The following is a 17,040-nucleotide window of genomic DNA, read 5'->3' as shown; positions in this document are numbered from 1 at the left end:
CCTTATTATCATGAAGGGAGAATTATATGCACTTAAAAATGACTCCAGTTTGACAAATCATTCCAGGAAAATAAGTAGAAAAGATAATCAGATCATGGGATCTAACGTCTTGCAACTAAGTTAATCTAGAGTCCTGGTAGGTTTCTTAGTGAATAGTTTCTATTTTGAGAAATAGGCGTTACCTCAGGAAACAAAATCCTTGATATAGAGATCACCAAGAACCTTCTGAAGCCAATGAAAGCTTCAAATTTTCACACCACACATAGGTAAAAACATAGATGTGTATAGCTTTGAAAAAGTGACATCCTATGTACATTAATCATTTTATTTCCCAGGGGTCAATACAGTGTAGTGTTGCTCCTCTGCTTTTCCATCTGACATTCAGAACACAAGGACATAAATTTACATATATATTTTACTTAACAGACATTCTAGTCTATACAGTGTACAGTAAAAATGCACACAGTGAAAGAAAAAACTATCTACTGAAGGATGCATATGCTCATGGATAGCAACAAGCTACAAAATTATGAAAATATAAGGTCATCTGATCAAAGTCAAGTTATGACTCCCATTTATTATTAACATACCCATCCCCTTACCCCACCCCCACCCCACTCCTAGTCACCTCACCATCATAGTTTAAATTTAGGAAAAGAACTTCAGACACTTTTTAACACTTTTCTGTAACTATTAACTAAACTGAAGCTTTAAAATAGAAAGGAAAAAAAAGCTGGTGACTCTCTTCCCCACCCTCACCCCCCAACAAATCCTTCCATTATTCTAATCAAAACATCACTTATTTATCAAGGTGCTGGTTTAAACTTTTTACTGGGGACTGACTTTCGGTGGGCCCAAAAGAATCACTTATCTCAATAATGGGTAAGTCAGGCCTGTTAATAAAAAGGTAGGAGAAAGAAAATGGGGACAAGAAAAGGGCAATAGGTGAAAGGCTATTCTGAGAATATTAAAAAAAGGACCAACTGAACCAATGCTCATTAATTTCAAAGTGAATTAAGGACTGGTAGCAGGAGAAGTCCAGGAGAATTAATATGATGGAATGGAAACACCATGGAGCTAGCTTCCATTACAGCATTTAAGAACAGTTTGTTATGACAGACACTGAAATAGTACTTACTACTCACATGAAACAACCTTCTTCCATCCCCCCAAAAAATTAGGTCTAATACAAACTAGACTCCTCCACAGTAAAAAAATGAAAATAAATTTACTTTTCTTCCAAGACAACTCTTGAAAGCAAAAGGGTATTTTAATTACAAATATCTCCTACTGTCTGACGACCCAACCATAATAGTGGAGAGTTGAGAGATTCCAGGCAATTTTGACATTTAATGAAATTTTATCAGATTATAATCCAAAATAAAATTTCTGAACACCCTGTCATTTACATCATAATCCAACACCAACAGCAACAAAAACAGGTGGTGTGGAAAATAAGGCTCTAGAGATTATCCATGTCATTCCTGTGGATCTTCACAACTGTGCTGAAGTCACTAGGCCTTTGGTGCTTTAATATCATGAACAGTTATATGAGATGTGTTTAAATAGCAAACTTGCTGTCCTTAAACCTACTGTGTTGAAAAGAAAAATAAAAAAAATTTTTTGGCTCATTGACTTCTTTAAATAATTTTAAAAAGTTGTTCTAAACAATATTTCTAAAAATCATACAGCTCCTATCAGGTTTCACCTTCGCCATGAACGAGACTCATATTCATCTTCGTCTTCATCATCATCATCATGCAAAAACAAACCTGAGGTTTCTGTTTCCTGAAGAAAGACAAGGTAAGATCTGCTTAGTAGTTCAAGAAAGTTAGGTGAAATATTTTATAGGCCAAAGAACAAACAAACAAGTACACAAAGCCCAGGCTGGATTTACATGTGATGCACTCAAGAGTATCTTTCAAGGCAAAATAAAACAACGAAAAAAAAAAAATTTTCTTAGATGTAAAATTTTCTTTTCCCCTGCTAATTCTGCTAATTTTAATAGTTTCCATTTTCATATCATGAAAATAAATAGTATGTGAACATTTAGTAAGGGAAATGAAAGAAAAAAATATCTGTGAAATGTTTTTGATAAAATTAACTTAATTTTATTCCACTAACTTAAAAATGAGGAAAATGCATAACCATTAAACTTCTTAAAACTTTATTTTATATCCAATTATTTGTGATGGGAAAATATACTAACTTCCCTTTGACACTGACATTCCAAATTTCATATAAAAATCTAAAATCTTACACAAAGCAGAAGTATCTATAAACATTCCCAAAATACCAAGATTATTTTTTCTTTTTTAACATGGGAAATGATTCTGAATTTGTTGTGTAAAAGTACCCATACAGCCAGAAGACTTTTAATCAACCAAAAACACTAGACATCTTTTTAAACCAAAATTACAATTAATCAGGAGTAACTTGTAATGCTGGGTAAGCATCTATTTTAATAAACTAACTAGAAATATAGGAGTAAAAAACAAACTTAATTCTCATATACTTTAAAAGGCTGATTATTTAGTACTTGTATCATTTAAGTCCTTGGTTGTCCTATTCTTCCCTCTCACCTCAGACTTCTTTACACTCTCATTTTAGCCAACTGTAACATAGAAGGAAAACAAGAAACTCAAATCTATTACTTATGGAATTTGAATAAATGAACAGCTAAAAACACCAGCTAAAATTTAATTTGCTCATGTAACCATGTCCTCCTCATAACCAGAATAAAAATTCTTAGAGCCCAAATAAATGCAAAAAAAGAACAGCCTCTGCTATACCAGAGAATATCCCCCAAAGAGCCTTTAAAATGTCTACATCTGTTCTGATTCTTCAATAAACTACTCGACTTAATGAACTGCATGCATAAAAGAACTCAGTATTTACTTTTTAATTTAATATCTACTTATTTTAATGCTACTTACTTTAATGTCAAGAAAAAATATATAGCTAGAAAATAATCTATTCAACTCTTATTTTCAACTGTTAAATTTACCTCCTCCTTGACTTCTTCCTCTTCAGTCTCAGTGGATACAGAAGGCACCTTGGCCTTGTGCCATGATATTTGTAGCCGACGGTCTTTGAATTTTGACCCTTGGTTTGCAGTCTAAAATAAATTTGAGAACACAAGAGTTTGTACTCACATTTACTAGTGACTTCTTCAAATTGTGTCTATTTAAAAAAAAATAATGTCCTGTTAAATCTATTAAAGTAGATCTACAATCTCCAATGAGAACATGAAAAAATGAACCCTTTTTAATTAGAGGAACATATGTACTGGTTTGTCGAGCAGAGCCCATCATTTATTATCAACAAATGTAAACTTAAGGATTTTTCTTGGTTTGAATGATATACTATACAGTCACTCTACTTAATGAAGTCATGATGAGGATAAAAAAATACTGTCAATACAATTATTGGCCTTTCACTTTGATAATCTACATATTTGGACTGAATTTAAGTACTTTCTTAATTGCCTACTCATCTCATGAGATCTTGTATAGCCCCACATATATTTCACAAAGTTATTCCCACCTACTCTTCTGAAATACTATACAACTAAGACAAGTACCCCCCTAGACATTCTATGTATTCAACAAATGTTAATAACACATCTACTATCCTAACTCAAGGTAGAACTGTTCAGTTTCAAATGTGTTTCTTGGTATTAAAGTCTGAACAATTTTTTCCTCCCCAGCAAATTTCATTAAGAGAAAGTAGAAGTTTAATTTTAAAGATAAAGTGACACAGACAAAAGAACGAAGGACCCAAAGTTTCACGAAAGTAAGAGTTTAGTCATTCCCATAGCTCTGCCATGAATGGTGGTGGATTGTAAAATATCCCCAATTCTGGGTTCAGTCCTAAAAAATATAATAAAAGGGGTTTCAGTCTAGTGTTTCTAGGAAAAATGCTGATAAATGTCTTGAACTGTTTTCCAACTATTTTCAGAGAACACTTAGATCACTGCATAGTAAGAGTGTACATTAGGCCAGACCCATAACCAGTTATTTACTGTCAGCATAGATATTGGCCTGTGATTTAAGGAGAAATTCCCATTATCCCTTGTGGGAGTTGAATGTTAACAACCTGACACCAAATATTTTGACTTGTGGGACACACTAAATCAATATATCAAAATGGCCCTATTCAAATGTATATTTATCTTCTTTTGAAAATCAGGTAGTTGCTAAGAGAGTAGATCTTAAGTCTTCATTACTAGGAAAAAGAAATAGTAACTATGTGAGGTGATGGATGTATCTAAACTTATTTTAGTAATCATCTCACACTATATGGGTATATCAATTATATGGTACATATTAAACTGATACAGTGTGATATGTCAATTATATCTCAATAAACCTGGGGAAAAAGATCTGGTAATACATGTAGTAGACATCCTTTGCCCTTTACTCTATCCTTTAACACACAGCCCAATTATAGGGAGATTTTTTCACTATTTTGTTCATTTCTATATAACTTGAATTCTTCTTCCCAGCTTTATTGGGGTATGTATAACTGACAAATAAAATTTTAAGGTATTTCAAGTGATGATGTGATATACATATATATTGTGAATGGATTCCTCCACTTAATTAACATATTCATCACATCACATATTTACCTTTTTTCTTTTTTTGGTGAGAATATTTAAGTTCTACTCTCCTAGCCAATTTCAATTATACAATACAGTGTCATCAACTATGGCCACCAGGTTAAATTAAGCATTAGATCCTTAGACCTTATTTGTTATTTGAATTTTTAAATACATATATATTACTTCCACAATCAGAAAAATAATTTTTAACTTCTATTAAGTTAGGTACCCTCCAAAGAGAGTAACAGTTCTGTCTTCCAAAGGAATTTTAAGGCATTAAATGTATTGCATATATATTATTAAAGGAAGAATCAGAAATTTAATTTGTATGTAGTCAAGAACTAAGAATATACAACTTGACCTTAAAATAATTATGATTGTTAATTAGAATAAAAATGTATTTTAATAATACCAAGTCAGGAACTCACACACTACTGGTGGGAATCTAAACTAATGAAACTGATGCAGTTCACTCAACAATTCCACATATATACAACAGAAATGTGTACTTAATGTATACTAAAAGGCATTTGTAAGAATGTCCACAGCAACACTTCATAAAAATAAAGTGGAAATAACCCAAATACCAATCAATAGAATGGAAAAATAGTGTATATTTATTTGCCTGAAAATTATACAGCAAAAAAAATGGTAACCACTGTTACAGGTAACATGAATGAATCGCATAAACATAATGTTAAGGAAAAAAAAGACAAAAGGATACATACTTTGTGGTTCCATTCATATAACTTTTTAAAAATAAGCAGAGTAACACTATAGTATTTAGGAATGCACATTTTGATGATAAAACTACAGTTCATTCTCATTATCTGCAGTAGTTATAAAGTTCACTGCAAGCACTGAATTAGAAAACACTGAGCCATTACTCCTACGGGAAACAGAGGGTTAGGTTCCTAAGAGCCTCTAGTCAAAACCTTTTTGTTAACTTATCAATACATAACATTGTTTTATGTTTAAAGACACCTTATTTAATATATATTATTGATTCACTGACATTGAATCCTGGCCAAAAGTAAGACAACTCATGACTGAAAACAGACTATGAAAAGGACACTTATTTACAGTTTGAGAGCCAAAACAAGAGGGCAGAGTGTTGTCACTGTATTTGACCTCAAGTGGAAACACGCACTGATCAACTAAAATTTTTCAAAGCTCTGCATACCTGAGAATGACCACAAAAGCAAATCAAGCACTGATTTTTGAGGTTACAAATAGATTTTAGGTAAATTTGCAAATATGGAATCCATGAATAATGAGGATAGACTGTATAAAGCAAGCAAGGAGGTGATAATCCTAAAGTGAGGATAATGATTACTTTTCTGAGGAGGTAAGATGGTGACTAAAAAGGGGTAGGAGGGGGCTTCTGAGGTGCTCGGGAATGTTGTTTCTTGAACTAAGAGATAGGTATATGGGAGTTTTTTGCTGGTAAATCAGTGAACTGTATGTTTCTAATTGGTATAGTTTCATTCAACATTTTAAATTGAATAATTACCTTTAGAATTTTAAGAATACATGAAAAGCTAAGATATTTATGTGAAAAAAGCAAGGTCTGAAATGCAGCCCTGTATTTGTAATATGATCCCATTTTGGCAAACTTTTTTAAAGTGAGAGACCTTATGTATATGTATTCTTATGTTTACAGTTTTTTTCTACAAAGATATCCAAGAATAGTAACTACGTTTTAAGGGGAGGCAGAGTTAAGAAAATAGATTTTTACTCTGAATTGCCATGTTTCTGACCATTTACACTTATTTTTTTAATTAAAAATATTTTAAAATTTTTGACTGCCTCTTAAAATGTCACATACTTATTAAAATATCTCATTTTTCTATACCCACCTATGCATTCTTACACACACATATGTAATACGGCTCAAAATAATAAAATATTAGGGAAAAGTTACATGTCCATCAATACAGGACTATTTAAATCTAGCATGGTGCATTTATGCATCTATGCAATGAAATACCATGCAGCCATTAAAAAGAATAAAGCAACATCATCTACACTAGTACAGAAAATTCCCTAATGAGCCATCTAGTACATATTAAATGGAAAGTATATATGCAAAAGGGTTGTGTAATGGGTCATGGTCTGTATAAAAGAGAGATCAAATAATATACATACAGAGAATATTTTTGATAAGCTATGTGAGAAACAGATAACGGTGATTGCCAAGAGGAGTGACATTGAGTGGGGGTAGAAGGAAATCTTACTTTTCAGTGTACACTTTTATTTCTTTTACATTTTGTATGTATGTGCTACCCTCCAAAAGACTTCAAACAAAATATTAATACATATGAATATATATGTGAATATAAGCACATAAATCATATACCATCAATGGAAAATATAGGCAGTAACTTAAGAGATATTCAGAATCTGAGAGGCAGAAGTTCCTCAAAAAGAAATTCACTTAGATAACCATTTTCCCAGACCAGAAACTGATGCCAAATCTGTGCCACTTATTGTTCATCAATCACCTAACTAGCAAACAAAACTGAAACTAAAACAAGAGTACTGTGAGGATATCAGCAAATAGGTACTCACATCCACTACATACTAATATGTATATTACAAGGGTATGTATGTGTGTTTGTGTGTGTACACAGATACATATATGCATCTATAATATATATTAGTACAACATTGCCTGAGGGTCATTTGGCAAGCTGGACCAAAATTCTAAGTATGTGTGCCTTTGATCCAGTCATCTCACTTCTACAAACTAACCTAGAACAATGATATCAACTGGAGACAGTAACATTACTCTAGGGGGTATTCTGGTTGCCACACTGAACAAGTAGCTCTTACTGGCATTTACTAGATGGGAGCCAGTGTCACTAAAGATCCTGCCATGTGCAGGAGTGTCCCACATAAAAGATCATTCCATTAAAAAATGCCAACCCTAAGAGGTATATAACATTGTTCATAATAATGAAAAAATTGGAAACACCCTATCAGCCATTAACAAACAGACAATAAACATCAGTTGTTCACAAAAATCTACCATTACTGAAAGTTTTTTCAAGACCTGATGAAAGGTAATCAATGAAGCACTATCATAAAAGTTTCTCTGAATGTTAAATCCAGAGAAAAGGTAATTTTTGTGCTGGTAAACACAAAGGAAATTTACTTATCTAACTATAAGGTATCACTTTCATATATAATAAGTCTCTCAAATATATTTTCAGACACCCGGAAGATAGACAACCTGTACAGAAATGTGGTGGTGGAAAAGTTAACTAGGTGAGAAGTCTTTAATAATTACAGCAGAAGTACTCAGTTTCCTTATATGAAGTTCCAGGAATGACAAGCATGAGTGAACTAGAGGTTCTTGCCAGTAAGAACATAAAAATTAAAATGAATTACATAAACTTGGGGGGGCATAGAAACTCAATCTTCTAAACTTCTTACTTTCCTAAAACTCAAAAGGCTCTCTGACTACAAATGGAAGACTGACTGACTATCCATAGTACATAATGATAGTAAAGTGCTTCATTCCTTAAGGGCAAAAATCCATTAGAAAAGAGAAAGCCAGAAAACCTTAGGAGCTAGGAAGCAGAAGTACTACTGAGAAATCAATATGTAATGCTTAAAATTTTAAAATCAAGATGTAACAGCAAAATCTAAGTATCTAGAAATGAAAAATACCTAAAGAATCAGCTACAAGAGTTAAAGGTGGGGATCTCTAAAGAAGAGAAAATGGCAGAATGCAGGAGACAGTTTAACAACCTTGTGGCTAAGTTCATTTGACTCTCTGAATGATGCGCATGTATAACTTTTAAGAAAATAAAAACTAAAAATTTGCATCAAAAGAATCCAAGGTACTTAAAGCTGCTGTTTTCTTCTTTGTATAATGGCATACTTTCAAAGTTTTCTTCAAAGAACTTTATGGAAGACACTGTCAGTTGTCTAACCAACAACTACTTAACCTCTTTCCTTTCTAACAGAACCTGATTTTTATCACGTGGTGAACCATGACTGGTTTAATTCAATGATGGTAATTCCATTTCCCGGAATAGAGATTAGACACATAAGAACACATTTGCTGAGTGGGATTGGGGGTGAGGGGGTAGTTTGGGATGGGACAGAGGGAGGAATACTTTCTGGTAAAGAAAATAAATGTTCACATTTCCCAGGTTATTTATTTGTTACTTGCAGCCAAATTCATCCTGAGAAGCATGTATTATTACCTTCATAATAAGGAAAGGGGAAAAAAAATCACATTCCACCCTATATCACTGAGTACAACAGCTAAACCACATTACCACAGTTCAAAAATCTTACAGTTAATTGATGCACACTACTTGAAATATGCTAAAATATAGTTCAAGTATTCCAAATATCTAGAGTAAATAACTTTTCCTGTTGAAACTAGCTAAACTTCTCTTTAACCACGGGTCAAGGAATGTGCCTTAGTTCTTGCCTTTAAGCAAAGCGACCTAAACTTCAATTATTAAAACACTTAAAGGGAATTCTTCATGAAGGTCTTTCATATCCTCAGATCTCAGTCAAATGAAAGCTACACAAATAAGAATTCTTTTTTTAAAAAAAAGTTCTTTTTGCACTCACTGATTTTTATCTCTGAAATACATAAAATTATATTTACGTATAATTTCATATTTGTGAGCTTAAATGTTTAATATATAAAGTAATACAATAACATATACCAGGATACCAGGGTCTGCAAACTATATAGCCCTCAGGCCAAATGTGGCCTAGCACCTTGTATTTGATGGCCTATGAGCTAAGAATGGTTTTATGTTTTTGAAAGGTTATTAAAAGTAAAGAAGGAAGAGTGAGAGATAGGGGCAGGTGAAGGGACAGAAGGAGGAAGAGGAGGAGAAGGAGGAGGAGAAAATGTGACAATAGATCATAAAACCCCAAAATATTTACTATCTGGTCCTTTAAAGAAAAACTCCACTGACCTCTGATATACATATACCATTAAAATATTTATATACCATAATATCTGTTTTATTGTATTGTCCAATTGTATATTGTATATTGTATATTTGTATGTACTTTAATTCACACATTTTTTAATATAGGTACCTGGGACCTAAAAGCCCAAAATTAACATATAATTCTCAAATTTGGTTTTAAAATACACAGTATTAAATGCTGATGCTTCATTCATCCTAAGTGAATGTGAGATTAAAAAGTCTGATTTTAAAAAAAGTAGTACATGTCCATTTTGACAGCATGGAAAATAGAGAAATGCCTAGAAGGTAACAACAAAAAAGAAAAACTAACTTGAATTCTGCCACCCAGAATAAAAAAGTTAATGCATTTTCATTCCAAGTTTACATATAATCTTGTTTCCCACCTAAAAGTCAGTCCTGAGAATTGTCTCATGTCATTATTCTTTAAGACATGTTTTTAATAGCAGCAAAGTATGTTGAACGTTTAATTTGTTCCCATTTTCACTATTATATAAAGAGTGCTACACTCAGCATACTCAGAGCTTTCATCTGGACACATCCGTAAGAATTCCCTTTTGATAGATTCTTAGGAGTGGACTGCTGAATATAAGAATAAAGTGAAGTACTCCAGAATTAAGTCCTTATATTTCAGAACAGCTTCACTAAAATGCATCTATCATCTTTTAAAATAGATACGGATCATCAATGATCCTTTCACAATCATTAAAGTCCAAAAATTTATCGAAGGTATGCATTTTTACCTTAGCCTTTATGGGATATAAAAGAACTCTTGAAAAAGAGTTACTCCTCTTTAAGTTTGCCAAGTCTATCAATAATGTCTAGGCTTTGTTTTCTTTTAAATAAAGCGTACTACACTACCTAAGTATCAATTATTAGCGTTAAGTGTGCTTCTTGTACTTAATACTGTCTGATAGCGCCCTATCAAAACAACAAACAAAACACCATCAAAATATCGACAGTGTCTCATTCTTGAAGTTACACCATCTGCTTTGGCTTTTGTTTCTCCTTCCCCAAAAGCCTGGACATGCCACTTTCTGTGAACCAAATACTCTATTTCAGACTTATCAAATGTATGTACATAAATCTGTATTATTTTTAGAAATTATTAAGATGCTCTAGAGTGATTCTACTTATGAGAAGGAAAGAGATCCACTTGAGCATGACTCAGTTTTAAAACTTAAACATCTACATATAGTCTCCAGTTACCCTCAGGATAAAGCATGCAGTTTCCTACCTAACAGAATTACCTACTTTCTGTAGCATCAAATTTATAAAATTCTGCTTTACATAATCCAGTATTGCCTTACAAAGGTGGCACTGAGTCTAAATGCTCAACTTATATGGAGATTGTTAATTTCATATAATCAGCATTAAAAGACAAAAATTAATCCCCCAGCCTGCACAAGAATACCCTTCACATGAGGAGTGCTCCTCCACAGGTTGTCTGCTTCACTCCTCAGAGGTCACCTAAAGCCAGACCCCCACTTCACAAAAACAGAAAGTAAGGGTCGGACTTATGAAAGGACTGGCTCAAAAGTCAACAGGCTGCAGCCCAGACAGCCCTCAAATCTGGACACCTGAGGGGGAGCCAAGATGGCGGCGTGAGGAGAGCAGCGGAAATCTCCTCCCAAAACCACATATATCTATGAAAATATAACAAAGACAACTCTTCCCAGAATAGAGACCAGAGGACACAGGACAATATCCAGACCACATCCGCACCTGAGAGAACCCAGCGCCTCGCGAAGGGGGTGAGATACAAGCCCCGGCCCCGCGGGAGCCGAGCGCCCCTCCCCCCAGCTCCCGGCGGGAGAAGAGCAGGCAGAGCGGGAGGGAGACGGAGCCCAGGACTGCCGAACACCCAGCCCCCGCCATCCAGGCCAGAGTGCAGGGCCCTCGATACTGGGAAAACAGGGCAGCAAGAACAGTGAGCGGGCACAGGAGGCCGGGTGCCGGAGGACATAAGAAAAGCGAGCGGCCATTTTGTTGTTGTTGTTGTTTTGTTGAGGTGAGTGCTTTTTGGAAGTCTTAAAGGGACAGGGACCCCAGTACTAGGGAAACACGGCAGCAAGACCACTTAGCAGATGCCTGAGGCTGGCACCGGAGAATAAAGACGAACGAGCGGCCATTTTTCTTTTTTTTTGGTGGTCGTTGTTTTGTTTTGGCGGGTGCTTTTTGGAAGTCTTAAAGGGGCAGGGCGGGACACTTAATCCAGAGGTAGGGAATCCGGGGATCTCTGGGCACCCTAACCCCTGGGCTGCAGGGAGCAGGGAGGCCCCTTACGGAGATAAATAGCCTCCCAGCCGCTCCTGCTCCAACGCGACTCCACCATTTTGGAGCAGCTGCCCGAGCCAGGCCACGCCCACAGCAACAGCGGAGATTAACTCCATAGCAGCCGGGCAGGAAGCAGAAGCCCTGTCTGCGCGCAGCTGCGCAGCACAAGCCACTAGAGGCCGCTGTTCTCCCAGGAGAGGAGGGCCACAAACCAACAAGAAGGGAAGTCCTTCCAGCCGTCACTCGTCCCAGCTCTGCAGACTATTCCTATCACCATGAAAAGGCAAAGCTACAGGCAGACAAAGATCACAGAGACAACACCAGAGAAGGAGACAGACCTAACCAGTCTTCCTGACAAAGAATTCAAAATAAGAATCATAAACATGCTGACAGAGATGCAGAGAAATACGCAAGAGAAATGGGATGAAGTCCGGAAGGAGATCACAGATGCCAGGAAGGAGATCGCAGAAATGAAACAAACTCTGAAAGGGTTTATAAGCAGAATGGATAGGATGCAAGAGGCCATTGATGGAACTGAAACCAGAGAACAGGAACGCATAGAAGCTGACATAGAGAGAGACAAAGGGATCTCCAGGAATGAAACAATATTAAGAGAACTGTGTGACCAATCCAAAAGGAACAATATCCGTATTATAGGGGTCCCAGAAGAAGAAGAGAGAGGAAAAGAGATGGAAAGTATCTTAGAAGAAATAATTGCTGAAAACTTCCCCAAACTGGGGGAGGAAATAATCGAACAAACCATGGAAATACACAGAAACCCCAACAGAAAGGATCCAAGGAGGACAACACCAAGACACATAATAATTAAAATGGCAAAGATCAAGGACAAGGAAAGAGTTTTAAAGGCAGCTAGAGAGAAAAAGGTCACCTATAAAGGAAAACCCATCAGGCTAACATCAGACTTCTCGACAGAAACCCTACAGGACAGAAGAGAATGGCATGATATATTTAATACAATGAAACAGAAGGGCCTTGAACCAAGGATACTGTATCCAGCACGTATATCATTTAAATATGATGGCGGGATTAAAAAATTCCCAGACAAGCAAAAGCTGAGGGAATTTGCTTCCCATAAACCACCTCTACAGGGCATCTTACAGGGACTGCTCTAGATGGGAGCACTCCTAGAAAGAGCACAGCACAAAACACCCAACATATGAAGAATCGAGGAGGAGGAATAAGAAGGGAGAGAAGAAAAGAATCTCCAGACAGTGTATATAACAGCTCAATAAGCGAGCTAAGTTAGGCAGTAAGATACTAAAGAGGCTAACCTTGGACCTTTGGTAACCACGAACTTAAAGCCTGCAATGGCAGTAAGTACATATCTTTCAATAGTCACCCTAAATGTAAATAGACTGAATAACCAATCAAAAGACACAGAGTAATACAATGGATAAAAAAGCAAGACCCATCTATATGCTGCTTACAAGAAACTCACCTCAAACCCAAAGACATGTACAGACTAAAAGTCAAGGGATGGAAAAACATATTTCAGGCAAACAACAGCGAGAAGAAAGCACGGGTTGCAGTACTAATATCAGACAAAACAGACTTTGAAACAAAGAAAGTAACAAGAGATAAAAGAAGGACAATACATAATGATAAAGGGCTCAGTCCAACAAGGGGATATAACCATTCTAAATATATATGCACCCAACACAGGAGCACCAGCATATGTGAAACAAATACTAACAGAACTAACACCCCAAAGGATAGATCCACCGGGCAGAAAATAAGTAAGGACACGGAAGCACTGAACAACACAGTAGAGCAGATGGACCTAATAGACATCTACAGAACTCTACATCCAAAAGCAACAGGATTCACATTCTTCTCAAGTGCACATGGAACATTCTCCAGAATAGACCACATACTATGCCACAAAAAGAGCCTCAGTAAATTCCAAAAGATTGAAATCCTACCAACCAACTTTTCAGACCATAAAGGCATAAAACTAGAAATAAACTGTACAAAGAAAGCAAAAAGGCTCACAAACACATGGAGGCTTAACAACACGCTCCTAAATAATCAATGGATCAATGACCAAATCAAAATGGAGATCCAGCAATATATGGAAACAAATGACAACAACAACACTAAGCCCCAACTTCTGTGGGACACAGCAAAAGCAGTCTTAAGAGGAAAGTATATAGCAATCCAAGCATACTTAAAAAAGGAAGAACAATCCCAAATGAATGGTCTGATGTCACCATTATCGAAATTGGAAAAAGAAGAACAAATGAGGCCTAAGGTCAGCAGAAGGAGGGACGTAATAAAGATTATAGAAGAAATAAATAAAATTGAGAAGAATAAAACAATAGCAAAAATCAATGAAACCAAGAGCTGGTTCTTCGAGAAAATAAACAAAATAGATAAGCCTCTAGCCAGACTTATTAAGAAGAAAAGAGAGTCAACACAAATCAACACTATCAGAAACAAGAAAGGAAAAATCACGACGGACCCCACAGAAATACAAATAATTATTAGAGAGTACTATGAAAACCTATATGCTAACAAGCTGGGAAACCTAGCAGTAATGGACAACTTCCTAGAAAACTACAACCTTCCAAGATTGACCCAGAAACAGAAAATCTAAACAGACCAATTACCAGCAACGAAATTGAAGCGGTAATCAAAAAACTACCAAAGAACAAAACCCCCAGGCCAGATGGATTTACCTTGGAATTTTATCAGACATACAGGGAAGACATAGTACCCATTCTCCTTAAAGTTTTCCAAAAAATAGAGGAGGAGGGGATACGCCCAAACTCATTCTATGAAGCTAACATCACCCTAATACCAAAACCAGGCAAAGACCCCACCAAAAAAGAAAACTACAGACCAATATCCCTGATGAACGTAGATGCAAAAATACTCAACAAAATATTAGCAAACCGAATTCAAAAATACATCAAAAGGATCATACACCATGACCAAGTGGGATTCATCCCAGGGATGGAAAGATGGTACAACATTCGAAAGTCCATCAACATCATCCACCACATCAACAAAAAGAAAGACAAAAACCACATGATCATCTCCATAGATGCTGAAAAACCATTTGACAAAGTTCAACATCCATTCATGATAAAAACTCTCAGCAAAATGGGAATAGAGGGCAAGTACCTCAACATAATAAAGGCCATTTATGATAAACCCACAGCCAACATTATATTGAACAGCGAGAAGCTGAAAGCATTTCCTCTGAGATCGGGAACTAGATAGGGATGCCCACTCTCCCCACTGTTATTTAACATAGTACTGGAGGTCCTAGCCACGGCAATCAGAGAAAACAAAAAAATACAATGAATCCAGATTGGTAAAGAAGAAGTTAAACTGTCACTATTTGCAGATGACATGATACTGTACATAAAAAACCCTAAAGACTCCACCCCAAAACTACTAGAACTGATATCGGAATACAGCAAAGTTGCAGGATACAAAATCAACACACAGAAATCTGTGACTTTCCTATACACTAACAATGAACCAACAGAAAGAGAAATCAGGAAAACAACTCCATTCACAATTGCATCAAAAAAAATAAAATACCTAGGAATAAACCTAACCAAAGAAGTGAAAGGCTTATACTCTGAAAACTACAAGTCACTCTTAAGAGAAATTAAAGGGGACACTAACAGATGGAAACTCATCCCATGCTCGTGGCTAGGAAGAATTAATATCATCAAAATGGCCATCCTGCACAAAGCAATATACAGATTTGATGCAATTCCTATGAAACTACCAGCAACATTCTTCAATGAACTGGAACAAATAATTCAAAAATTCATATGGAAACACCAAAGACCCCAAATAGCTAAAGTAATCCTAAGAAAGAAGAATATAGTAGGGAGGATCTCACTCCCCAACTTCAAGCTCTACTATAAAGCCATAGTAATCAAGACAATTTGGTACTGGCACAAGAGCAGAGCCACAGACCAATGGAACAGACTAGAGAATCCAGACATTAACCCAGACATATATGGTCAATTAATATTTGATAAAGGAGCCATGGACATACAATGGCGAAATGACAGTCTCTTCAACAGATGGTGCTGGCAATACTGGACAGCTACATGTAGGAGAATGAAACTGGACCACTGTCTAACCCCATATACAAAAGTCAACTCAGAATGGATCAAAGACCTGAATGTAAGTCATGAAACCATTAAACTCTTGGAAAAAAACATAGGCAAAAACCTCTTAGACATAAACATGAGTGACCTCTTCTTGAACATATCTCCGCGGCAAGGAAAACAACAGCAAAAATGAACAAGTGGGACTATATTAAGCTGAAAAGGTTCTGTACAGCAAAAGACACCATCAATAGAACAAAAAGGAACCCTACAGTATGGGAGAATATATTTGAAAACGACAGATCCGATAAAGGCTTGATGTCCAGAATATATAAAGAGCTCACACGCCTCAACAAACAAAAAACAAATAACCCAATTAAAAAATGGGCAGAGGAACTGAACAGACAGGTCTCCAAAAAAGAAATACAGATGGCCAACAGACACATGAAAAAATGCTCCACATCGCTAATTATCAGAGAAGTGGAAATTAAAACTACAATGAGGTATCACCTCACACCAGTAAGGATGGCTGCCATCCAAAAGACAAACAACAACAAATGTTGGCGAGGCTGTGGAGAAAGGGGAACTCTCCTACACTGCTGGTGGGAATGTAAATTAGTTCAACTATTGTGGAAAGCAGTATGGAGGTTCATCAAAATGCTCAAAACAGACTTACCATTTGACCCAGGAATTGCACTCCTAGGAATTTACCCTAAGAATGCAGCAATCAAGTTTGAGAAAGACCAATGCACCCCTATGTTTATCACAGCACTATTTACAATAGCCAAGAATTGGAAGCAACCTAAATGTCCATCGATAGATGAATGGATAAAGAAGATGTGGTACATATACACAATGGAATACTACTCAGCCATAAGAAAAGGGCAAATCCTACCATTTGCAGCAACATGGATGGAGCTGGAGGGTATTATGCTCAGTGAAACAAGCCAAGCGGGGAAAGAGAAATACCAAATGATTTCACTCATCTGTGGAATAAAACTACAAAGGAAAAACTGAAGGAACAAAACAGCAGCAGACTCACAGAACTCAAGAATGGACTAACAGGTACCAAAGGGAAAGGGACTGGGGTGGA

The 17,040-nt window shown here is 36.1% G+C and overlaps 1 protein-coding gene across 4 annotated transcripts in view; it reads right to left on the bottom strand.

Annotated features, from left to right (window-relative positions):
• Nucleotides 1-311: 311 nt before the first annotated feature.
• The window catches only part of RBM27 (RNA binding motif protein 27), a 71,233-nt gene continuing 54,504 nt past the window's right edge, over nucleotides 312-17,040 (bottom strand). For all 4 annotated transcript variants that reach the window (XM_057491053.1, XM_036894816.2, XM_036894837.2 and 1 more), the window contains 2 exons: nucleotides 3,008-3,118; nucleotides 312-1,788 (listed from right to left, as the gene is read on the bottom strand). In XM_057491053.1, coding sequence (XP_057347036.1) covers nucleotides 1,705-1,788; nucleotides 3,008-3,118 — 195 coding nt within the window. In that variant the 3' untranslated portion in view covers nucleotides 312-1,704. The remainder of the gene's footprint in view (nucleotides 1,789-3,007; nucleotides 3,119-17,040) is intronic.

Source organism: Manis pentadactyla, chromosome 13, assembly GCF_030020395.1.
Source record: "Manis pentadactyla isolate mManPen7 chromosome 13, mManPen7.hap1, whole genome shotgun sequence".
Classification (NCBI taxonomy): domain Eukaryota; kingdom Metazoa; phylum Chordata; class Mammalia; order Pholidota; family Manidae; genus Manis; species Manis pentadactyla.
The sequence above is the reverse complement of the archived record's forward strand: the minus strand, read 5'-3'. Positions and strand labels throughout refer to the sequence as shown.